The 25,245-nt window shown below is 57.5% G+C and overlaps 1 protein-coding gene across 7 annotated transcripts in view; it reads right to left on the bottom strand.

Annotated features, from left to right (window-relative positions):
- Positions 1-10,415: 10,415 nt before the first annotated feature.
- The window catches only part of APBA1 (amyloid beta precursor protein binding family A member 1), a 199,300-nt gene continuing 184,470 nt past the window's right edge, over positions 10,416-25,245 (bottom strand). For all 7 annotated transcript variants that reach the window (XM_032308664.1, XM_032308661.1, XM_032308660.1 and 4 more), the window contains 4 exons: positions 23,455-23,667; positions 17,261-17,380; positions 14,996-15,136; positions 10,416-14,120 (listed from right to left, as the gene is read on the bottom strand). In XM_032308664.1, the coding sequence (XP_032164555.1) occupies positions 14,049-14,120; positions 14,996-15,136; positions 17,261-17,380; positions 23,455-23,667 (546 nt within the window). In that variant the 3' untranslated portion in view covers positions 10,416-14,048. The remainder of the gene's footprint in view (positions 14,121-14,995; positions 15,137-17,260; positions 17,381-23,454; positions 23,668-25,245) is intronic.

The following is a 25,245-nucleotide window of genomic DNA, read 5'->3' as shown; positions in this document are numbered from 1 at the left end:
GAAAGCATTGGAATAATCACTGGCAAAGGAAATCAGAGAGGCGGCCGGCATCCCTGGTTTTAGTCCCTGTGGACTGGGACCCATTTAAAAGGACTTGAGTGGGGATTAATCTGATTTTGCCATGCTTCGGGCTTCAGTCGGGCTGCTGGGCAGAGGGGGAAGAAGAGAGAAGAGAGAACACGGGACAGGAGGCTGCTGCAATTATCCATGTCGTGGTGATGGGGGTGGCTCGTTCTAGAGAGGACGCAGTAGAAGTCGTGACACACGGTCAGAGGCAGATTGGCTCCTGTTGCAATCGTTTATATGTAGATGGTGACGTCACCGACCTAATGCACTGAGGTTCCTGCTGCATTTGCAAGTTTCGAGTCAATGGCTGACCATTCTGTGAATGCACCATGTGCTGTAAGCCACGTGCCAGGCCTGTGCTGGCATATGGGTATGGAGGTGAGCAGGACCGACACAGTGCCCACCCTCATATGGCACTTCCAGAACAGCGGGGCAGAGATGCAGGGAAAAGACACATTAGGGCATTCTGGACTCCATGTTGTAGAAAGTGCTGGAGGTGTCACAGGGCAGGGAGCCTGTCACACGGGGCGGGGACCCCGAGGACGGCAGGGGACTTCCACAGGCAGGAATGGGGTGGTCGGTGTTACAGGCAAAGGACGACGTCTCCCTGGAGATAGAAGCTGTGCTTGGAGGAGGTCGGTTCCAGAAGCAGGGAGGAGTTGCCAGAGCAGAGGCAGGATGAGAGTTATAAGCAGGCTTGCAGAGGCCCTGGAATTTCAGGATGAGGTGATCGGCTTTGATGGGAACCCTGGAAAGAGCCCGCAGACCCCATCTGGCATGGGTTGGAATGGAAAAAGCTGGAAATACAGACTCCCGTTGGGATGTTATTGCGAACACTAGCAGAGGAGGATTTAAGAACAACAACAATGATCGTGGTACAATGCAGAAACAGCGAGAAAAAATGGAAAGAAATCGAATATCCAGCAAGCGGACTCATTACGTTTTCTTGTGTTAGAATTCTTTAATGGTGTGTGTGATAGAATAATGTGTAGCGAGGGAAAAATGTTCTCAGAGAAATTCTTAATGACATAGGGAGAAGTTTCCAATATAATGTGAAGTAAAAAAACCCAACAGATCTAGGAAATAGAGCAGAGCACGTAAGGCACGGGCTGAGCAGAAACGTAGCAAAATGTTCACACTTCTCTCTAGGAGCTGAGATTTGTGTGTCTGACATTTTCCTTTTTCTACCTTCTTAAATTTTTGAAAATGTTCACAGAAAAATGGATTACTTTTGTAGTCAGAAAAATTGCTTATCTATAAAGATTACACATCGATTTAAAATTGGGGCTTGCCTAGCACAACCGAAAAGGGGGACCTGAAGAACCTGACTTGGAGGAGTAAGTACTTCGGAGGCAGGACCGGCAGAAATTTTGGGCGAACTGGATATGGGAGACAGGGAGAGGCAAGAGTCCAAGATAAGTATCGCTTCCTCTGTCTTTTCTCCTTGGCAGGAGCCGGAGCAATCTGATCAAAATGTAATTCGGGGCGCCTGGGTGGCTCAGTGGGTTAAGCCTCTGCCTTCGGCTCGGGTCATGATCCCAGGGTCCTGGGATCGAGCCCCGCGTCGGGCTCTCTGCTCAGCAGGGAGCCTGCTTTCCTCTCTCTGTCTCTCTGCCTGCCTCTCTGCCTACTTGTGATCTCTCTCTCTGTCAAATAAATAAATAAAATCTTTAAAAAAAAATGTAATTCGGATCAATTTCTTCCTCTGCTCAAAACCCTCCAGTGGCTCCCATCTGGCTCAGAATAAAAGCCAGAACCCTTTGAGTCCCTTACAGGGCCCCAAATACCGACCCTAGGATTATTTCTAACTTGGTGGTCTTATTCTTTCCCTTCCTCCCACTCTCTGCTCTGGCTGCCTCACTGTTTCTGAACGCGTCCCCGGGCCTTTGCACCTGCCATCTCCTTGCCTGGAATGTTTCCTGAAATCTCTGTTTCGCCCATTTACCTGTTCTTCTCAGGGAGGCCTTTTCTGACCACCGTCTCCAAAACCTCAATCCCCTGGCACTCCCGTCCTTCCTTTGCTTAGTATTTATCTCTAGCAACATCATAACTTCAGGTAACTATATATTTTATTTAATATATAAATAAATAAAAATATATTAAAAACAAAAAATAAATAAAATAAAATATATATTTATATATAAATAATAAATAAATATATAAAAATAAAATATATAAATAAATAAAATATAAATATATAAATATATAAATAAATAAAACATATAAATAAATAAAATATAAATATATATAAATATATAAATAAATAAAATATAAACATATATTTTATTTATTTTATTTATTTTTTGTTTTTTTCTCTTCCATTAGAAGATAAATTACAGGAGGGCAGAGGTTTTCTTTTGTTCACTGAGGTCTCCCCAGCTCCTGGCACAGTCAATACTAAGCTAATGCTTGCTGACTGCATCACCATAATCTGAATAAACCAAAGGTTCCATTTACTCTAAAGATCATCAGATTTGCCATTGTTCAGTAAAAGGCATTAGATAGCCAGACTTCTTGAAATTGTAAATTCTCTCTGTTCATTTAAAGTTAAGGGTCCAGGGACGCTTGGGTGGCTCAGTCAGTTAAGCCACTGCCTTCAGCTCGGGTCATGATCCCAGCGCCCTGGGATGAGTCCCACATCAGGCTCCTCGCTCAGCGGGGAGCCTGCTTCTCTCGCTGCCTCTGCCTGCCACTCTGTCTGCTTGTGCTCGCTCTCTCTGACAAATACATAAATAAAATCTTTAAAGTTAAGGGTCCATTATTAAGAATTCCATTTCCACGTGATTTATCTGTTGGCTGGTTTCTTTGTTTTCAGGAGCAATATCACTGTCTCTGTGGCTAAGAGTAGGGGTGGCAGTGGGTCCTAGAAGCAAGGACTCTGAGTAAAGGCGGGGGTTGGACGGGGTCCCCGGTGCTCAGCCCTCCGAGGACGCGGGAGAGTGCCCTCCAGGGTTTGCTCGTTCCAGCGCGTCGCCCTGACCCTCCATAGTGCTGGCAGGTCTCGTTCCAGTTGTGGAGCGGCGGGCGCTGGCCATTCCTGCTGAGGGGCTCTGGGCACCCGTATCCACCATTCCCTGAGAAGCTGCCCCGAGCTGATGTCACCACCTCCCCAGGGGAAGCTGTGCTTGGGGCTCACCTGGTGTCCAAAGCTGTGGAGTCCCAGCCCAGGAAACTCACCACCTCCTGGCCAGATTGGCGGGGACCCCTGGAACGCTGGCCAGTGAGAGCTACTGCACAGGATGGAAGGTTCTGGAACTCTGGAAGTCGGTGGAGACCCTCTCCCATCTCTAGGCCCCACCGAACCTGATTTTTATGAAAATCACTTGAGCCAAGCGGTCAGTGGGAAGGGCTTAGCCCGCGCGCTCCACCTCACCCACCACGCAGAAGCCCAGCCAACACCACCGCACTAGCTGCTGTTTTCCCGGAGGGAAGTTTGGATAACGCAGGCCCCGAGCAGTCTATGGGGGGGGTGAATCTGCGCCATCCCGGCTCCCAGACGCCGTCTCCCTCCAGGAGCAGGATCCCGAGCTGAGTCAGCGAGTTGCTCTGCTGCCTCATGGCCCAGCAGGTGGTGAGGACGGTCACTGAGGTGCCAGGCATGGGCGGGCGGGGCGGGAAGGACGGCAGAGCCGGCGCCCCGCGGGGACACCGGGGCCCCCTTCAGGCGGGGCTGTTGGAGTCCTCCCCGGGGCCACCGGACCGGGCGGTCCGTGACCGGGCCTCTCCGCGGTCAGCAGGCGGACACGCACCGCGCGCGTCCGCGGCCGGGAGCCCGTGGAAACCCGGCCCCGGCTCTCCCTCGCTCTCCGCAGCCGGCCTCGGCCTCGCAGGTGAGCTCGCTCAGCGGCCCCGTGGCTCAGGTGAGGCCGCAGAAGCGCAATGAGGACGTTAAGTACCTTAGCAAATGCCTCAGCGCCGGTGGGATCCGCGTGGGAAGGGCCCCCGAGCCCAGCGTGGCCCACGGTCTCCGGCCGCACCGCCCTGCAGAGCGCGGGCCGTGGCTGGGCACCCCCGGGGCCGGGTGGCGGCTCTCCCCGGCCCCGCACCCGCAGTCTCTGCCCCGCGCCCCCACAAGCGCGTACCCAAGTCCAAGGCCGGCGCTAAGGGAGTCTGTAGGGCAGCGAGCAGCACCGGCAGAGTGGACTGTGCCAGCCCCCGGGCTCTCCTTCGGTGAAAAGTGAAAGAAATAACATAAAAGGAAATTGGAAACGGATTTTCTCCTGTCTGGACTGCATGGACCCCCTAGGGCAATGCTAGCCCCCCTGTATGGACGGCCGGTGGGCCAACGGCACTCTCCATGGCCCCTTCCAGGTGCCCCCCCCCCCCAGGCTCCCTGGGGGTGACATCTGTGTCAAGCACCCTGCTTGGGGGCCCAGGGACTTGGGTACGTGCAGGCCACCCCGCTGACTGCGTGCTCCCGCCAGCCACCGTGTGGTGGGAATAGCCTCTTCTGGTTCCGGGACAAGCTGCCTACCACGTGCAGGTCAGTTTCTTTATTCCCAGATGGAGGTGCGGCTGCTTTGTGGGACTGGTGTGTGTAGAGACGGGAGACCAGCGCTTAGAGGGGCTCAAGGGATGGAAGTCTCATGAGGACGCTTGGGGGGCCTGGCTGTGGGGGAGTGTGTGTTTGTCAATGAAGTTACTGGGAGAAATGGAGTACGGGAGGTTTTCCAGGGAAGACGTGAGGAGGGGAGCTGGGTAGGAAGGTTGGCTGAGCTGTTGACGGTGAACCGCGTCAGTCCCGCAGTTGGAGACTTTGGGCAGCTGGGAGCTGGGCGGAAGCCTGCTCTGAGCCACCGCCCCCCGCCCCCCCTGCAGTCCACCCCACCGAGGGGACCCTCAGATGTTACCCAGCATGCATCCTCCCCTCAACGAGCCAGAGCCTCCTGGTGTCGCGACAAACACCTAAGGAGACTCGTGGACATGTTGACCTACTCGCTCTCAGACGGGCCATGAGAACAGTACTTAGTTGTTAAATAAAGATTTGCAGACCAGCTCTTCCCAAGTCAGCTTGGGGCAGCCCAAGCCGACTGAAGAGCTTGGCCTAGAGCGGGAGTGCTGGGAAGGGGTTAACAGCCAGCTCCGCGTGGGAAGAATACATGCCCCCCCAATGCATTATAAATCACTTGCGAAGAGGATGTGTAGCACACAGCGTACAGATAAGTAATCTGACATCAACAATCTTTAACGTAATGCCAAAGCTCTGTAACTGTAGTGGGACCCAATATTTCTCGAAAACTCCATCCTCACCAGTTCTACCGTTCTAGCACCAAGAGTAGTGTTACAAACCAGACCACAGATCCATGCCTGGTTACTGCCCGAGTCCGCAAACACACCACTCACACCACTGACCTACGAGGGTAGCTCTGATGTGAATGTTGGCTGATGCTTTTGTTTATGTTGATGGTTGTTTATGATGTTTATGTTTATGTTAAGGCAAAGCGAAACGACGGGGGCGTGTGTCAGAATGTCCCTGTCCATCAAAGATGCGAGGGACTTTTTGGCCAAATGGGCAAATGGTTGGTTTTTCTTCTGTTTCCGTGCGAGTCACTGCTTGGTGGCCACAGACATGAAACTTTCCTGTTTAATTTATAAGAGCATTTTCTCTTCCACTTTCTTAACTGTCGACGGTCGACAAAAGGGATAGGTCAAGAGTTTGCTTCTGTCTGGCGTGTAAATGCTAACCCACCACGGCCAATGGCGAGCTCTCGGTGTGATGTCACTGGGATCTGTTAGGAAGGGAGGGGCCCCAGCGCAGCAGCTGGTGTTTCCGTCGTACAGGTGACGGGGAAGCGGAAGAGCATGGATTTATGGTGAAATGCAATAAGGAATTCGTGATTGAGTTTTGATTATTTATTGCCTTTGTTTTCCAACGAGCTCTCATCCATTTTAATAAGGGCTGATAACAAAATTCTGAGAATTGCACAGTGGGTTCTCGAGAGTGATGGCAAGCCGGCTGCAGCACACATGGCCAGAGGCACCCCAAACCCAGGGCCCACCTGCCCCCCTAGAGTGTCGGGGGGGGCAGTGTGAGGGTCCCCAGGGGGAAAGTCAGCTGCATGGTGTCCTCTGCAGCCCTGTGGCATCTGGAGGTCGTTAGGGCCCTTGGAGGCTACGAGACCAAAGCTTCCTTATCCTTCCCTGTTCCTGGCAAGCGAGGCGCTCCAGCCGGTCTGGAGACAAGACGAGTGAGTTCGGGGCATAGGGGCGCAGTCGCTCTGTTGTCCCGCCCTTGCAGACAAGGGCCTCCTACTTTCCTTCTGGTTTTGTCTTGTGATGTGGCTGGGGCTGTGGAGCTTCCACCTCTAGCCCCCGGGGTGGGGGACACCCTCTACTCTTCTGCAGCCGTGTGTCCCCGGGCTGAGTTTCCTGAGTCTCTGACCCTTACTTTCCTGACAGCCAAATGGGATGCTGTGGCTGGTCGCCGGGAGGACCCAGGTGTGGCCAGGGATGGGGAGGGGGCAGTTCCCAGCCATGCCCTTCACGGACCCCAGGGCTGGAACAGTTTCTCCTGCACCGCGGCTCTCCATGAGAGCCCTCTCATCGCGGAACTGGAAAGGTTCTCACATCTACAAACTCTGTCTTACAAAGTTCAGGAGTGGGGGCAACCCCCAGGGGCTGTGTATTCTCAGCTGGAAGGAGCTGGAGGGGAACAAAGTTGAAGCAGTTGCGCAGGCTTTCTAGAACATTCTGTGATCAGCCCCAGATGGAGCCTCTCCACTCCCGTTTCCTTCTCTGTCTGTTTGGGTTTGGTCGCTCTGAATGATGTTTGACGTTTACTGTAGGGATTAAACCTGATGCGGCTGCCGGAGCCGGGGAGGAAGTCCAGTGTGGGCTGTGCTTCTGGGTTGGCAGGGCTGGCTGTTGGAAGGACAAGTGGGTGTGCCTGGGGCTGTGGACAAGAGACCGGAAACTGGGCTCAGAGTGGTACTGGGTCTGTCACCTGCCACCTCCCATCTCAGGGACATGGTGACCTGAGGAGCCAGCTGGACATGCCTAGTCCGGGTCCTAGAAGCCACTGGAGGGGCCGCTGGATGGTCTCTTCCCGAGCCCACAGTGGGCACTGATGGCCCAGGTGCCGCGGGAGCTGCACCAGCTCCCAGCTTTGAGCTGACCTTCAGGGCATTTTGGCCGATGTTTGTGCCTACCATCCAAAGGTCACCCAGACTTCTCTTGTGAACAACCCTAATTTGGAACCATACAGAATTTGGAACCATACAGAAAGCGAATTCTGGAAGAAAGAAGTCCCAGGGTAGCTAAGTCGACCTGGTGGAAAGCTCCCACCCCGCGCTTCTGGAGCACCAAGTGCGGTGGGATCCCCTCGTCACATTCTTCCAGGTTCCTATGCCTCCACGTGGAACGTTCCCCCCAGCCATGGCACTCAGAAAACTCCTACAGCACCTTCAAAACCTCACAGAGACCTGCCCTCCTCTGAGAAGAGTTCCCTAACACGCCCCCTCCAGGCCCGGTTCTGTACCCAGCACATCACGACCGCCTCTGCTGTACATGTGAGATGACTCCAGGGCAGACTCTCTCCTCTTAAGGGGGACAAGCTGTGCCTAGTTGACCGCTGAAGAAATAGTTGCTCAGGTTGGCTAGTGAACTTGGCCAGGGTTGCACAGTGAGATGATGATTCGTCTAATACGGAGCTGTACTTTGAATCCTTGTCTGTGACTCTTCTGACTATAAGCCACCGTGACTAGAAAGCTGAGAAAAATGTGGCCGTTGCCCATCAGACTGGTGGGGAAGGAGAGCCGTGATGCGGTGAGGCGGCTGGCGAGACCAGCAGGAGCAGAACGTGCAGTGGGCTCCGGGGAGGGCTGCGCGGGCAGCAGTGAGGCTGTGTGTCCTGCCTCGCGCAGGGCTGCCCTCCGCCTCCAGCCCGGCAGAAGGGATGGGGAGCCGGCGGTTAGCTCGGCTCTCAGAGGCTCCACAGGTGGCCCCAGCTGAGGTCCTAGCGCTGTGCCCCCAGGAATGTATCCAGGCAATCCAGGCCTGGCTAGTTTGAAGATTTGAAGATAAGGATGCACAACCCCCCCTCGCCCCCCCCCCCCCGCCCCGCTCCGTAAGCAGCTGCCAGGGAGTGAGGCTCTGGTGGGCTCCTCACTGTGTGGCTTCCAGCAAGTCCTACTCCTTGTCTGGAAAAGAAGGGCCTGGGATGGGGGGCTGAGATTCCGCATTCCCTCGCCCACATGGGCTCTTGGCAGGTGGTTGTCTGGATTAGGCATTTCTCATGCTCTGCCACCAGATGGCGCCAAATCCCAGCTCCTGCCGAATTGGTTCCCTAATAAGCAAGGGATGGTTTTGGGAAGCGATCTCAGAGGTGTGGTGGTATGAGCTGAGCGTGTGTGTCTGTGTGTGTGTCTGTGTGTCTGCATGCAGCAGCAGAGTTCTTTCAGTGCCCTACGTCTGCCACCATCACCCCTGCCCAGTGGAGTTCATCTCTAGCTCTTTGCTGCCTCCCTTCCTCCTGTCTAGACACGTCTGCCTCCTAGTGCTGCCTGCAGCACTCCTGGCAAGATCTGGCCCCAGGGCCTTTGTGTGTGCTCTCCCTTCAGCTTGGAACACTCATCCCCCAGACAGCCACAGGGACCTCCCACATTCTCTCTCAGTGCGTCCTTTCCTAGCCATCCCACGTAAAAACCTCCAAACTCACCCCATGCTTTATTTTTAACTGGAAACACTGTGGTAAAATAGGCACACCAAAATTTTTGCCATCTTAACCGCCCTCAGGTTTGAAGTTCCGTGGCATTAACAGGTCGTGGTGTGACCCTGTTGGCCATCCATCTCCAGACCTTTTCTGTGTTCCCAGACTGAAATCCGATGTCCGCTGAACAACAGCCCCTATTCTGCCCTCCCCCTGCCCAGGCAGCCACCGTTCTTCGGTCTCTACGAATCTGACTGCTCTGTCTCATGAAAGTCTGCAGTACTTGTCCTTTTGGGACTGCTTTAGGTCACTTAGTTTAATGTCTTCAAGCCTTGTCCGTGTTATAGCCTGTGTCACCGTTGGCTTCCTTTTCGAGGCTGTGTGATATTTCTATATGGGCTCTAGATGTCCTGTTTGGATTCCTCATTCGTCTGCTGATAGACCCCTGCGCTGCCCCCACTCTTGTGAAGAAGGCTGGGGTGAACCTGCTCTTTTCTAGGCTTTACTTTCCTGCACAGCACGGAGCCCCATCCAGCTGTCTCCCTCGGCCCCTGGCCAGATGTGCTGACGATTGCTTCTCGGTAGACGAGATCCCCTTTAAGGCCGCTGGCCAGCTACAGCCCACCTCGCCGTTTTATCTTCCCCTTCCTTTTGAATGTCTGTAAACTTGGGGTCCCTCAAAATGCTCTTTGGACCAGCTTTAGTGTTCTGTGACTGAGTTCATCTTTGCTATGTGTTCATCCTGTATGTGTAGGAAAGTCGGAGTTTTAACTTTTAAAAAGTGACACATAGACATACCAGAGGTTTTTCTTACCAGAAACTACGCGTTGGTGGGATGAAATCAGCTCCATCCGTTTCTAAGGCTCTGCCAGCCAAGTTGGGGCTTCGGGAGTCCGGGGGCCACCCGAGCTGCGCAGAGACACCGCCAGCACCCCTGGGGCCGTGCAGGGGTGGGCGACGTGGCAGGCAGTGTCTGCGGGCCTGGGTCTGCGGGTGCGGGACGGTGGGCGTGCTTGCTCTCACGCGCCGGGGCGGCCCCTCCGCAGCCCTCCCGGGAGCCGAGCACACTGTAGGGAGCTGTGCACCTTGTAAAGGCTTTGAACGCGTCCGCTGACCCTCGCCGGGTCCCCACCGGATAGAGGTTCTTCTGCAGATGAGGAAGCAAGCTTGGGGCGGCGGGGACTGAGGAACGGACGGGGGAGTGCGGTGTAAGGGAAACGATGGGGGACTGAAATGAAGGTTGTGTGTGATGGGATGGGTAAGTGGATTTTTCTCTCTAGTTCGGCAACTGCAGGGGCGATGGAGTGGAGGGGGGATGGTGTGAGATGCTCCCCCTCCCCCGGGCAGGGGCAGTCGCACCCACAGGGGACAGTCGTCTCCTCCAGGGGGCTGGCTGAGAGGTACCCATGAGTAAGCCTGCCCCCCCCCCCCCCGCCCTGCTGCTCCCGCCCGGTGCTGGTGACACGAGGGGACCCCCAGGACCCCCCTCCCAGGGTGCTGGGATGTCCACAGTAGCAGGCGACACAGCCAGTGTTGAGCGAGTTTCAGAAGACGCCTGGGCGCTGGGCAGAGGCAGGGCCTCCGTGAGGGCCACGGGGTGGCCTGCGGTGGACGGGGTGGGGGATGGGGAAGACCCTCTGTTTCCCCTCCCTGGGGCCCCCTCACTGTCCCTTCCCCGAAATAATAGGACGCTTGGCCAGGGTCAAGAGGTGAAGTTCATATTTATTGTTGAAGCAACCCTTACAGACATCAGCGTCCCGTTAAGTAAAGGAAGAGAACACACCGACTACATCACCGCCCCCCGCGCGGCACAGGGGTGGGCCGGGCGGGCCGGGCCCGGGGACCACGCTGGTGGAGAAGTACATTCAGTGGGTGTGCGGCGCCAACGTTCCAGGCTCACGGGCGTATATACTGTATTTATATAATTTATATTTATATATAGAGATCGAGTTTTGTGTATACAAAGAACGATATTGTTACAAATACAATACTCTACTTGTCCCAAGCTTTACAGTAAGCTCTGTTGCACCCTCTTTACAGACGGTATACAAGTTCACACTGCAGGGGCTGCACTGGATATGTACAAGGAGTTTCCTCCCCACCGGGTCCTCACGCACGCACTGCCTTGACGGGGGTGGGGGGCGGGACTGAAGGATCGGGGCGTGTGTCCCCGTTGGCCGGGACCAGGGAGGGCGCAGACAGACGCGGAACTCAAACCAGCCAGCGGCCTTGTCAGCGGGAGAGTAAACATATCCGGAAGGAGGTGGCCCTTGGTTGTAAACAGTGGTAACAGCCACACCACCGGGTCGAGGGACCCAAGTGGGGCTCGTGGGTGGGTTTCCTCAGCGTGCAGATGGGGGTGTGGAGTGCGAACGGGGGCCTTGGGGGCGGCGGGAGCGATGGGGGAGGTAGTAGGTTACTCTGGGACTCTTTGAGGCCGGTGGGGGGGTGGGCAGCGTCCGGACAGCAGACCCGCGCGCGCGGAGGCTCGGTGGCCAGTGCCCCCGGGTGGGCTCGGGGTCCCGTGGGGCCCGCTCTGGTGACGGAGCGGACGCTGGGTCTTGGTCTCTGGGGGTTTCCTCCTCTTGTGAACCCAAGGCGGACGGTGGCTCCCTGAAATGCTCCCAGGGGAGAAGGCAGAGATGATGCGTTCTGGGTGCATCCTGGCTAGACTAGGGGTGCTGGATCTGAGAAGCTGTCGCCAAAGCTGAGCCACCGGCATGTCCCAGCCGAGCAGCAGGAGTGGCTTTTTGCCCGGGGCCCTGTTGGGAAGCTGCTCTGTATACAGTCTCCCCCAGGAGATGGGGGTTCGGGCATTTATACTTCTAACTACACACATCGGGATGCCAGAAGGGAAAGACCACCCTGTCCCACGGGGTTCCCCAGAACAGACGTGCTGACACTTCCGAGCCCGCCTCCTTGGCTAACGGCAGGTGGGTGACCTCTCCTCCCCCGTCCGCTGGGAGCTGGGCGAAGAAGGGGCTCGAGCCAGGCCCAGCCGAGCTGAGCTCTAGGAACACCGCTATCCGGGCATGAGGGACCATTCCGACGGAGGGAAGGGGCGTGGTGGACAGACCACCCTCCTCTCCGGAGAGCTCACCAGACTTTTCCAGCAAACGCTGCCGAACGTGCCAAGATTTCTGTGCCACAGCGACAGAATGGGTGTCCACTGTCCCCTCGCCTTTGCGTGGAGATGCTTCCTTGTAACTAAGGGGAGACCGCCCAGGGCTGTGCTCGGGGAGCCCCCCCCCCATCTGCTGGCGCGTCAGGGACAGGCCTCCGCCCAGGTGTTCGGGCAGCAGGCGCACCTGAGCCCCTCCCATGATTAGCCAAGACTCCTGATGCCTAAAATACCGCCAGGAATGCTTTGCTCCTGTTTCACCCAGTCTTTCTGCCAGAGGAAGGACGGACGATGGCTCCTGAGACTTCCTTATGTCGTCAGACACCCTACCGTGTGGCCACCGGAGGGCCTGGAGCCACGATTTGCTGCTCACGGCTGTGGCGGGCCGGCCGTGGGGCCGAGCACCCTCAGAAAGTCCAGGGGTCCTGACTCTCCACGCCGGCGCCCCTGGAGAGGGGGCAGCCCCTTGCCAGAGAACATTCAGGAGGCGGCAATCCCTCTGCCTTAGTGCTTGTACTATAGTCAAATCGAGGGTCAGCCACCGACGCCTTTGGAACCTTCGGCTCTCCTGACTCTCAGAAAACAGGAGGCACAGCAATCCCAGGGGAACCGACTGCTGGGGGTGGGGGCGGGCTTTTGGTCCTGTTTTTTAAAACCCCCTTTCCTCCCTCCCTCCGACACGTGAATACACCAGCTGACGTGTGCTCGCCGAACTCCTATTTCCACAGACACAACATAAATGTCCCGGTGCAGAGAACAGGACTATATTAATATCACAAAATATATTAGTTTCTCTTCCCCCGTCTCTGCTGAGGTCAGGAACAAAACAAAACGAAAACCAGACCGACCCACACCCACCTACATGAACACAAAATGCTCTTTGGACCCAGAATAAGTGACAACTGGCTCAGAATAATATTATGAAAACACCCGCACCGAACTGAGACCCAGCCCACGGATGAGGCACCTGAAGGGGACACGCGAAGCTCTCGGACTCACGAGGCAGGTGTTTCTAGCACACGCTTGGGGATTCTTAGGCATAGGGGGGAGGTCCGTTCCTGTCCTCTTAGTTTTGTGGTTTATTACTGTTCTGGCCTCTGACCATCCTGTGCTGCCTCAGGGGCCCTGAGCAGAGGAGAAAGCTGGTCCTGCCTTGGGCACCCGGGCCCTCTTCCTCGGGCGGGAGCAGTCTGTCGTTCCCAGACTCCCCACATGTGGGTGGAGTGGGGGGCGGGGGGGGGAGCCCACTAATGCTCTCTGAGCCCAGGTGATGCCGGGAACCAGGCCTCAGCCCCCGAGGGAGAGTGTGTCTCAGGACAGGGCTGGGCGGCCCCGTAGGCCACCCCGAACAGGGGAAGGGGCCTCCCGGAGAGGCCATGTGGGCCTTCCAGAGGCCCTGTGTGCCTCACTGGTGATGGGAGGTGGTGAGAGGGACCGTATACGTATGTGTGTGACAGCGAGGGGGGGGAGCCCCTGCCCGTGCTTATCTGATGGTGGGTAACCTCGGACGACCCAGGGAGGCCGCCCCCGAACCGCTGAGCTTTCTGCAACGAGATGGTGCCCCAGGCTGCTCCCCTTCGACCCTTGGCTGAGAAGGCTCACGTTGAACAACACAATGATGTTGAACCTAAAACTGGCTACAGAAGAGGCATAAGGTTGGCTCAGAAATCCTGGGCAGAGATGCGGGGCGTCCCTGGTCCACAGCTGGCTGGGCAAATCCTTAAAGACGCAGCTGGTCCCTGCTGTCCCCCCACCTTCCCACACGCTGCCCCAAGGAGAGCCGGGACCAGGGGCTGGAGGGCAAGCCTGGCCGCGTCCACGCCCTCCCTGCCCCGAGGAGCACCTCCTACGAGGCCTGGGCGGGCCGCTGTCTGGGAGGGAGGGCTCCCTGTAAGCAGCACCCGGCCTCCTCCAGACCCACCCCCGGGGCCCTCCGGAACGGTGCCGCGCTGGGCGGACACCCGGTGGACCCTGACTGCTCTCCATCCTCCAGGGGGTGCAGAAAAAACTTCCCTGGCATTAAAAAAAAAAAAAGAAAAAGAAAAACATGTGCAGACCGGAGAGAGACGGAGCAAAGAGGTCTGCGGATTCTTCTCTTCCTGTGGAGAACCGGTGCTGGGCGTGAGGGGGACGTCTCAGTGGGCACACAGATGCAGAACGAGAAACACCACGAGTGAGGGCAGTCCTCCATGCAAGCCGCCGGCGGGCGCGGCCTCAGATGTACACGGGCTGCTCCTGCGCCGTCAGCAGTCGGTACATGGCCGCCGGCATCGTCTTCATGTGGATCTGGGGGTGGGAAGGCGCGTCAGGGGGCCAGAGGCCGGGGGTCAGGGGGCCAGAGGCCGGGGGTCAGGGGGCCAGAGGCCGGGGGTCAGGGGGCCAGAGGCCGGGGGCTGTGGAGGCATCGGCCCCTGTGGCCCCGGGTGGGGGGGCAGCATCTCTAACCACAGGGGGCTTTGAAGACCCCCATCCCCCACCCCCAACCACCAACAGGGACGTGACCCGGCCTCCTGGAAGAGAGGAACCCACGGGCTTTCTAACATGTTTGGGACGGCAGGGACAACCAGATGGGATGTGTTTTCCCAGCCAGTGCCGTGTTCTTGCTCTCAGCAGGCTGTTTGGGGTTTTGTGTCCCCCCGCCACCAAAAAGGAAAACCTAAGGAGAATGCGGGTGATTTGTCGCTGTTCCCGCCCCCTCCTTCCCTTGCAGGTCGGGTGGCGCAGGAAGGGGGCCTGGGGACAGCCCTCCCGACCTCAGGAGGCCCCGGGCCGGGTGCGGCCCCTGGAGCGGGGGGGTTCTGTTGATCAGACCCCATCGAAGACGTCCATCTCCCCAGCACGTTAACTGGACAGACGGACAGAACTCGGGCGGCCCCTGAGGGAAGCCCCACGGATGAATCCGCGAGTCGCGAGTCCGAAGCGGAAGGAGAGCGAATAATGCGAGAGAGACCGGCCCCCACCGGCAGGAGCTGCTCTGCGGCCCGGCTGGTCGCGGGGCTGGGGCTGGGGCTGGGCCGGCCCGGACGGCTCTGGCTGGCGCGCGGGGCTGGGGACCCGAACGGACACTCCCTGGAAGGCCTGGGAGGGGCCGCACGAGTGCAAGGCCAGGGGTGCCAAGGGCAAACAGGGGACGCCCCCCACCCAGCCCCGCTGGCTCCTACCTCTCCCACCGCATTGGAGAGGATGTGGACGATCTTCTCGTGGGGGGTGGCCACCACGCTCTGCCCGTTGATCTCAATGATCCGGTGCCCCACGCGGACGCCGCCGCGCTCCGCGATCCCCCCTCGCATGAGGCTGCAGATCTGTTGGGGTCAAAGGCCACGTCACCCTTCAGGGCAGCACCACGTGTGGGGGCGCAGTGGGGGGGGATGGGCCTGTCCTTGGACCCCCTGCCCTCTCATCCCTAAGAAGCTGCTGTGGTTACTTTGGGGGCAGGTGAGTCTCTCAGTTTCTTTTCCCGACGCACAGGACCATGCGCCCGTGCACTCTGTGTCACAGCCCGCTGAGCTCTGATCGCTTGTCGTTGCAGCTGGGGCCGGGGAGACCGGGCCGTGTGGGCCTGTCACCAGCTGCTTTGAAGCTCGCAGGCCGTGGAGCACAGGTGAATGTCATGTCCCATGTTCCCCCCTGAGACTCGAACATCGAGCGGGCTCACGTTCGAAGCCTGCTTTCCGGGGTCACAGTTACACGAGCCCAAGCATGGCCAGCTCCCTCGTTCAAACTCACTTGTCACGGAACGGCCACTGCGGCTGGCTTCTGCCGCCGCAGGGCCAGGCCCACAGCATGCTGGAGGTGCGCTCTCTCCAGGGCCTGGGGGGCTCTGGGCTCAGCCCTGGGGGCCGAGCCATCACCACCGCACACAAAGCATCAGACTTTCCCCCCAAAAACATGTTCTGAATTTACAGAGGTGACTTTTCACTTCAGATCATGCATCTTTTCAGCCCGTGTAGACAAGACCTCGGCGTCCTGGGACAACGCGCTGTGTCTGGGTGTGTGGACATGGTGGGCCTCGGGGTACCCTGGGGTCAAACACTGCGCAGGTGGTTCCCACACTTCAGGCAAAACCAGCGGATCCGCTGCTGTTGTCCGTCCACCCTTTGTGCACGTCTGAACAACTTCTCAAGTTATTTGAATATGCACAAAGTGAACAAAGCCCGCGGATAAAAGCAGCCGACTGCCCCAAACCATAAGGACCCTGGCTCCCCAGCCCAGCACGAGGCCACTGAGGTACGAAGAACAGATGAGGGGCGGATGTTTCCACGCCGGCTGGGAGCCTCAAGGGTATTTCTAAACCTTGAAAACATACGTGAAATAAATTTTTAATAACTTACAACTCTTAATTGCAACTCAAGGGGGAAGAGAATAAGGTTCTTCAATTTGGAAAGATGGAGGCAAGCAGAGGGAGGGCGCATCTAAAACCTGAAAGTCAAGAGGGTCACAGATCGTGGACAGGACCGTCCTCACAGCCCAGATCTCCTGTGAGTCCAGAACGAGGCAAACAAACCAGGACCAAGGGGAGAAGTACTGAGTAGGACGTTTCAGTCTGGGACGAAGTTGTTCTGGTAAGTTCTGTGAATGGATCTACTTCATGCGACTGAACTGTAGGCTTAAAAATGGTTTGAATGGGGGCGCCTGGGTGGCTCAGTGGGTTAAGCCTCTGCCTTCGGCTCAGGTCATGATCTCAGGGTCCTGGAATCGAGCCCCGCATCGGGCTCTCTGCTCAGCGGGGAGCCTGCTACCCTCCTCCTCTCTGCCTGCCTCTCTGCCTACTTGTGATCTCTCGGTCAAATAAATAAAATATAAAAGAAAAAAAATGGTTTGAATGGTCCATTTAGCACTGTGTGTATTTTACCACACTAAAGAATAAAAAAGGAAGTATTGTTTCAAGGCAGGCCTCCAAGTGATGAAAATACTCTTCAGTCCTACCGTGCTATTTCAGGTTAAAAAGGTGAGATGGAGACTAGGCGTGGGTCAGGGGCCTGGGGGCTCCCTCCAGGGCTGTGCCTGGAGTCACCAGGGAGCCCGCCCCACCCCAGTGCTGCACCCTCCAGGGCTGGGGGGGCAGCAACTCTGCAGGGGCTCATGTGAGCAGCCCCCCTGGGCCCGGAGGGGTTGGAAGGGCTGGGGGGGGGGGCACATCCCAGACCGTCTCAAGTCAGCAGCTGGGAGCAGCACTCTGCCCCGCCCCGGAGAGCTGCAGGGCCCTGCTGTGGGAAGCACCTTTCCCTTCTCGTGTGGAAGGCCCAGAATTCTCTCCCTAGACGGGATCTGCCCGCGCAGGAGGCCCAGCGGCCGCCCCCGCTCAGCCCTCGCCTGGCTGCACACATCCGGGGACCTGCCCGGCTCTCAGTAAACACGTAGGATCCGGCTCCAAGCCAGAGCTGTGTGTGCCAGGCCTCGGCGACGGGCCGCGGAGCCGTACTTACGATTCCGTTCTGGACGCTGAAGCCCAGCTGGTAGCGCAGGTCCGGCCTCCTGATCAACACGGTGGTCACCGGGGGGCACCGCACGATGTTCAGCTTCACCCGGGGCTGGTTCTTCAGGCCCTGGAATGGGAACGGGGCATGGTGGAGACGGCAGCCAGGAGCGGGCAGAGGAGATCAAAGCAGATGACACCGAAGGCCAAAGGAGCCCCAAGTGGTCTTATTTTGGGGACCCGTGAAGCAGCCCCACACACAGGCCAACAGTGCCCGGGCAGGGACAACCCACAGCCCGATGACCCAACTCAGGCTCCAGAGAGGTCAGGGACCCCACCCCCGCGGCCAGTGCGCTCCGAGTGGGGGAGTGTGCTGGGGGGGGCATGACCCGCCGGCCACCACCGAGTCGGCAGCACGTGTGAGCACTGCACCGTCACTGTCCCTCCAAATCCATCCCGATGACGAAACCAGCTGAACCACCACCCATCACTGAGCACAGCCTCCGGCCACCCGCAGGGGCCATCTTCCTTGTCTCCTCGACAACTTGCAGCGCTATGTCCATTTCATAGAAGAAAAAACTGAGGCTCAGAGACTCTCGGCAACTCACACCGGCAGCGGATCCAACCCCACGTCTGCTGCGTCTCCAAACCCAAGCGTTTTCACCGAGACACGATCCCCACACAGACAGTGGCAGCTGTGTATCATGACGAGCCAGGTTTGCTCAACAAAGACACTGGGGAAAACGTCAGGACAAATTTGTGCCACCAAATTTGTGCCACCAAATCCTTTCTTCTGGCCTGCACGGGGCCTGTTTCCAGCTGACTTTCCTACCTGGCAAGAGTCCAGGGCTCCTGCCCTCTGACCCGCGCCTGCCCCGGTGGACGGCCGCGGGTGCTCTCGGCGTGAGTGTGGACGGGGCCCAGTGTAACATCCCACCTCTAGCCTCTCTGCCCCCCCCACTTGGTGTTCTGAACCGCTCGGCTTTCTGCGGGATTGGGGGCTCCCGTGGCTGCCCTTGGGCTAAGGGTGACTTGGGGTGCACACGCAGGCAGCCCTCACCAGCCCCTCTCTGTGGTTCCGAAAGCTTCTATAGGAAACTTCTCCGGTTCACGACGTGACGATGTCACAGCGGAGCAGCAGCGGAGCCGAAGCAGCCACTGTCCTGGTCCACGGGGGAGCCAGGCTTCCGCACACGGGGCCCACGGTCCCCACCCACGGGGCCGGATGGGGGGTCACAGAGCCTGTGCTCACGCTGTGCTTCTGCTTTGGCAGCTGGGGGGCCTCAACTCTCTGCCCCCCGTGTCCTCTACCTCAGGCTCCTTGTGGCCCCGACAAGCGGCGGTGACACCCGGAGGTCCCTTCCCGTCCTGGCTCTGACTTCACAGCTTCCCCTGCTGCTCTTTCCCTAGCCTATCTGCCGACAGCACCGCGTCTTGACTATTGTGCCTAAAAACATCCGTTTCTACGACATCAAGGAGGCTTGTTTCGGGGGGTGGTGCTCAGATATAAATGAATGTACGGTTGACCCTTTAAGATGCAGGGGTCAGGAGCGCCAACCCCCTCCCCGCCGACCGGTGCAGTAAAATCTGATGTGTATAAACCGAACAGGTAACAGCCTCATCGATAACACGAACGGTTAACCCAGACTTGGTGTGTGGCTTCTACGCTGCGTTCTCACAGTAAAGTCCGCTCGAGAGAACCGACGTTATTAGGAAAGTCACAGGGAAGAGAAAATACGGGTACGGTTCTGGGCTGTTATTTCTTGAAACACACCCACGATTCCGTGCTGTTCACGGGGACACCACATTTCTCCCTCGAGTGCCTCCTCTTTCTCAGTCACTGGCAAGTATCGGTCACACTCAGTGTGCCCAGGCAGGTGTCAGGCACCGGGAGGGGGGTGGGGGTGGGGCTGCAGACACATGTGGGGCCACCGGAGGGTTGAGCCCCTGTCCCCCGCTCCCTCCACAGTCACACACCCAGAGATCAGGAATCCGTGGGAAACCAGACGGAAGTAATGCTTAAGAAACCAGCACAGTAGTGAAAGGCACAGCCTCGGATAAAGCCACCCGTTTTGAATGTTTCTACCTATTAACCGCTGGGGTTACGCAGGTTTTATGAGGCCTGGGGAAACCTTCCGGGCACCCTGAAATGCCAGAGAACGACTCGATTTTCTCGATCACCTAAAAACAGAATAAAGTTCACATCGTGCTGGTGGGTTCCGTGTGTGCGTGTGTGTGTGTGTGTGAGAATTAAGAGGCCTGATTTGTCCCTCAGTGAGTGACTTTCTAGACTGGGGACGTGTGCTACAGGGCTAGGCTTCAAGGGAGGGGCCGTTTGGAACACCAGACCAGGTGTCTGCTGGCCGACCCCGAGCGATGCTTCGAGGTGCGGCCCGTTAGACATTGGATTTCTGAGCTGCCATTTTACAGGAGGGGACCATGACGCAAGTGGTCATTCTGACCCCACGGCTGACCGCAGGGGAAGGGTGTAGCCGATTAAGAAACCCTGTGGGAGGGGCAGGGGAGGGTAGAAAGGACGGGGGAGGGGAGAAGCCAGAATGGTTGCTATAGGAACAGGAAAGCCAGACGGCAATGAGCCTGTGGAAGGAAGGGGAAGCAGTGCTCTACTTCAGGAAAGAAAAAAAAAAAAGTCAGGAGGGAAGGACCATGGAGGCAAATAAACTGGCCGACTGCTTCGAGGCGTTGCCTTGGGAATTACGACAGGAGAAGTAATGGCTAGGGAAGAAAGCAATTAAAATGATTAAAATGACTCCGTGCCTATAACTCTATTCTAGAAATGCGTTCTGTGTCCATGGTTTACACCGTAGTTTCTCAAGCTGCACTGGAGGATGGGTGATGTCATCACCAGTGTGGACAAAGGACCCGTGATGGACCTGGGGCAGCCGCCCACGTTCAGCAGCGGCCCCAGGGGTCTCCCGTCCAAGTTTTCGAAGCGGTGATTCATCAGGGTGAGAGGCGCTTGCTAAATTCACGGCAAGCGGCCTCGGCAGCGCGGCACCGAAGCAGGCGACACTCCCCGGCGCCCGGAGGAAGCCCCGCATGCTCCCGGCACTGGTCCTGGGGGTGGGGGGGCAGTCGTGGGAGCTGGGACTCGGGATATGGGGGGAGGCGGAAGAGCATGTTGTCTGGGGAGTTTTAAACCACCATCCCCCCGCTGGAAGTCCTCATCCGGGCACCGGCTGGATTTCTAGCTGAAATCAGTGCTCGAATTCTGCCCCCAGCCAGGGTGGGCTGGCCCCACGACGGCACCAGACACAGAAGCACATCCCCGGACACCGGGGCCGCAGAGCCGTGTCTCAGCCCCGTCCACCTCTGCGGAGGGCGCCCACGGAGGCCCTAATGTCTTGCTCTGCATTTTCTGCGTTGATCTCTCTTTCATCGCCACGTGGCCTTCTAATTCTCTGATTCCACACAGACCCTTTTACAGACCTCCGAGATCGGTTCCCGGCAGCAACGAAGGCTTCCCCTGCAGAAATGGCTTCCACGGTGGTCCGACGGGTCGCCCGCAGCGCAAGCGGCGTGTGCACCCCGCCGGGCGGCCCAGCAGAGAGGAGAGGAGTCCCCGTGTGGCCCCGGAGCCTGGCACTGCCTTTGTGGGCTCAGCCTCCTGCATCTGGCCTGCCTCCCTGGGCCTGGATGCAGCTGAACTCTGGGGAAAGAGGCAGGTCCTCTGCAAGCCAGGTGCCCAGGGGAGGGGGCTGGCTGCTGTGGGGCGGGAGGAGGTGACCGGGGCTGCCTGGCAGGTGACACTGGCTGCCCCCTGCACCTCTTCCCGCGAGACGCCGTAGCACCCCTCCTCCCTGGCTGTCTCGACCTCAGCTGTCTCCTGGGGAAGAGGACACACGATCTCTCGTCTGAGAACCACTGCCCCAGGGGCCAACCAGACACTGCCGAGCGACGTCACGGGGGCTGAGTGTCCTTGTTCCATGGCGGACCGCTGCGTGACCCTGAATGATTACATCACCTCTCCGTGCCTCAGTTTCCTTGTGTGTACGGCAGGCGCGACACCAGCCCCCACCCTGCAGCAGGCTGCCGTGAAGGCTCCATGAGCAAATGCGTACATTCCCAGAATGACGCCAGGGGCGCCGCGCCCAGCCGCCGGCAGCTTCTCGTCTCCCCAGCAACGCCAAGCTCATGGCGCAGACAGCCTCTACCATGTCTGGTTCCCACGGCCCCTCAGCGCTTCTCATGCACACACCACGCTCACAAGTGCCCTGCTCGCCCGTGCGAAAGGGCATCCGTGAACCTTCGCCTGTGCGACTCAGTTGCCAAACACGTGCATCCTGTATTCCCAATCCGGCCCCTGCCCCTGGCCTTGCCACAAGATCACGGCACCAGCTCAGCCTTCCCTGGCCAGGCTCCGACTTGTCTCGGCCGCCTGCAAAGCCAGCCGCCTGCCCATCGGTTCCAGCAGGAACCCCCGAAGGCCGCTTTCCTTTCTGTTATGCACCTGCCTATGTCTTACCCCTCCTTCCAAGTCCCCCTTCGAAATCAGAAAAAGCTCCTTCCTCTGCATGGCTCTAGCTCTTCACCTCTCTGTTGCCATTAGGGTCCACTGAACCCTTTTATTTTTTAAGATTTTATTTGCTTGAGAGAGAGAGAGAGAGAAAGAGCACACGCATGAGCCTGGGGACAGGGGAGAGGGCGAGGAGGAGAAAGAGGGGAAGCAGACTCCCCACTGAGCAGGGAGCCGATGGGGCCCTATTCCAGGACCCCGAGATCACGACCTGAGCCGGAGGCAGACTGAGATGCCCAGGCGCCTAACATGGAACCTTCCAGTTATGAATTATCCTCCACGCGCAGGCTGACATTCTGGCTTCCCCGTAGCTCAGCTCAGCCTCACGGAGGCCCAGTTAAACACGTCTCAGTGAATACGTACGTTCAAAGTAGGTTCTTTTTTTTTTTTTTTTTTTTTTTAAGTAACTCCTACACCCAAAGTGAGGCTTGAACTCACGACCGCGAGATCAGAAGTCACACGTCCACGGACGGAGCCAGCCGGGTGCCCCTCGGTTCTTGAATCTTTAACGTACATTGAGAAGGGGTAGAAGTTATTTAAGTGTAAGATGTAGCAAAACATAAATGAGGCCCAAGAGGACCCTTTTCTCCCTCTGGGTAAGATAATCTTGTGAGGAGTCAGAACACATCTGCATCACGAAAGACAAAGAGGCACCCATCCCTGTGCCCTCTGCACGCACTCAGACTTCCACGCTCGGGCTGCCCAGCCACAGATGCTGGCTTTTGTGATTTGTCCTTAGTTTGGAATAAGATGGATTCATTTTCCCTCCGTCTCTCCTACACACGCACACGGCTGAGCTCTAGCTCCCAGGCCTTCAGGGAACCCTGAGGGACGAGAGCGTGTCGTGGAATCCCGGTCGGCCTGGGGGTCTCGGGGCCTGGTGGGGCCGGGGTCGACAGACACGGTAACGAAGGCGGAATGTCCCTACTGGCCATGCTGCCGGCAAGTCCCGCTGTGTGCGACAAACTACACACAAGTGCTTGGTTTCTAAGAAGAAAATCTAATTTCTTCCTCTCAAATACCCACGTTTTAGCCTCACGTGAGTAGCTATTCTCAGCCTTAGGCAAGAGTGTCCGTGTGGGCTGAACGAGAAGTAACTAGGCTCAGGTGCGAGAGGGAGCACACGGCCTGCCCCACAAGTCCCCCCTTCTCACGACACCGGACGCATGTGGATCCCGTTATATGCAAGCTCCGGGGCTGGACGCGATCGCTTGGGTCACCGCCGCGGCCACCGCAAAGGAAACCGTGCTCTCAGACTTGAAGCGTTGCCATGATTTCCAGCAGCGATGGCCCACCACCTCAAGTGCATCTAGCTGACTCTAAGTGACGGGGCTCCTGAGCGGCGGGAAATTCAGTTAGGGCTGGGTCTGGCTTCGGGAAAGGGAGTGCTACGATTGACTAGTGATGTCTGCAGGGTGCACTGTACAGACAGGAGTACTGTGTGAGCCAAATACACTGCTTCGACGTAGGAACGATTTCAGGGAGGAGTCTGCATTAGTTACTTGGTGGTTCAGAGGTTGAGCACAGGCCCGGACTTTTATTACCCGTGTCCCCCCTCCTCTGGGCCTGACACTGAGTGTCTGCTCAGAACACGAATGAATAAAAGGCGGTCTCACATCCTCCATCTCAGGTGTGTAACATCAGCCCCTTTTCCCACCTCCAGGTACCTTGATGATGCTCTGGCAGGTGGACAGAGGCAAGCCCACCAGGCTGGTGCCGTTGATGGACATGATCTGGTCCCCGATGTTCAGCTTCCCCGATTTCTCGGCGGGCCCCCCGTGCATCATGTTGGCTATGATCACAGTGGGCAGGATGGACCCCCAGCCGGACTCCACGATCACCACCCCTAGGATTTCTCCTTTCTGCTTCTCTATGAAGACCTGAAAGGAAAACGCAAAGCCAGAAACCTGACTCAGCAGCCACCCGGGCAGCGGCACACATCCAAGCCCCCCGCCACTTCCCATGGTCACTGAAGGAGAACAGCATCTCCCTGCCGGTTCTGACCTGGACAAGCCCCGTCCTCTCTGGATTCTGCGGCATTTGGTAAGAAATGATGCCGTCCCCTGATGCCTGTTCCAGGGGAGCAAGCTTGCCGGGGCCACATGAACACAAAGGGCTCCAGGTGCGTTTCTCCTGCGGTCCCCGGGGAGCAGGAGGAGAGGGTGTGTGGCTGGGGACGTTCAGGGGGGCGGGGGGCATTTACGATTTCCAGAAATAGCTTCTGGAGTCTCTGCACAGGCTGCCCTATTCCCCAGCGCTCACCAACCCCCCCTCCCCGCCCCCAGCATTTAAGATTCTTGAGGTAAAAATAAGTAAACAGACATTATAGAAACATTTCTTTGCAAGGAGCAAGCTGAAGAGAAAGGAAAAAGGAGGGGGCTAAGGTTATCACAACCAACATGGTTGGAGGTGCACGTAGGAAGACCGTGTTTCTAGGCAGACGGAGTTCTGTGTGGCCCTCCTTGGCAGGGAGGAGACAGGAGTCAGGTCTGATGCCTGCAGCCTGCGAAGGTTTGCAGAGACACTACAAAGGGACACAACACTTTCTGAAGCCTCTGACAAAAAGCGTAAGTATGTACTGAATCCTAGTCACGGCCGGAGGTTGCTGGGGTCTGACAACGGCCCCCCCCCCCCCGCCCCCGCAGGCTGGCGTCCCTGTGTCTTCTCCAGGCTGCTGAAGCTTGCAGCTGGCTGCTTCTCTGGAGAGCTGCCCGACAGGAGACAGTCCCCGTGGTGGGCTGCTGAACTGTGCTCCCCTCGAAATTCCTACGTTGGAGGCCAAACTCCCAGGACCTCAGAATACGACCTTATTTGGATACGGAGTCTTTAGAGGCAATCATATTTGAATGAGGTCATCGGTGTGAGCCCTGATTCAGGATGACTGCTGTCCTCACAGGAAGGGGAGGTTTGGACGCAGACATGTACACGCGGAGGGGAGACAATGTGAAGACACACGAAGACCGTTCTCTCCAAGCCAGAGTGTAGGGCCTGGAACGCCCTGTCTCCCTCAGCCCTAAAAAGGAACTGACCCTCTGGACACCTTGACCTTGGACCTCAAGCCTCTCGAATGGAGACAATACGTCTTTTTGCCACGAAGCAGCCCAGTCTGCTGTGCTCTGTTCAGACAGCCCAAGCGCACTGACACCCCCATTCGATCTTGGTGGCCGTGACTGACTGGCACAGGAAACAAAGGCCTGCCAACCCCTTTGGCCCAAGGTGGGACAAGCCCACCCTGAGATCTGTGACCCAGAGCCCCTCTGGATCAGAATGACGCTGGTCTCCAGCAAGGCCACGTTCCTTCTCGGGTCCCCACCGCCCTGGTGCCCACACTCGCTTTTTCCTGAGTGCACTCTCCCCAAAACCCCCTGAACAGGAATCCCTGTCCCAGGCTCTGCTTCTAGGGCACGGAGGACACCTGACCTACGTCAGTGAAGAAAAGAACAGGAATCGCTTTCTCA

The sequence above is a fragment of the Mustela erminea genome, chromosome 12 (genome assembly GCF_009829155.1).
Source record: "Mustela erminea isolate mMusErm1 chromosome 12, mMusErm1.Pri, whole genome shotgun sequence".
NCBI classification, from domain to species: Eukaryota; Metazoa; Chordata; class Mammalia; order Carnivora; family Mustelidae; genus Mustela; species Mustela erminea.
Note: the sequence above shows the minus strand (reverse complement) of the source record. Positions and strands in the feature narration are given on the sequence as shown.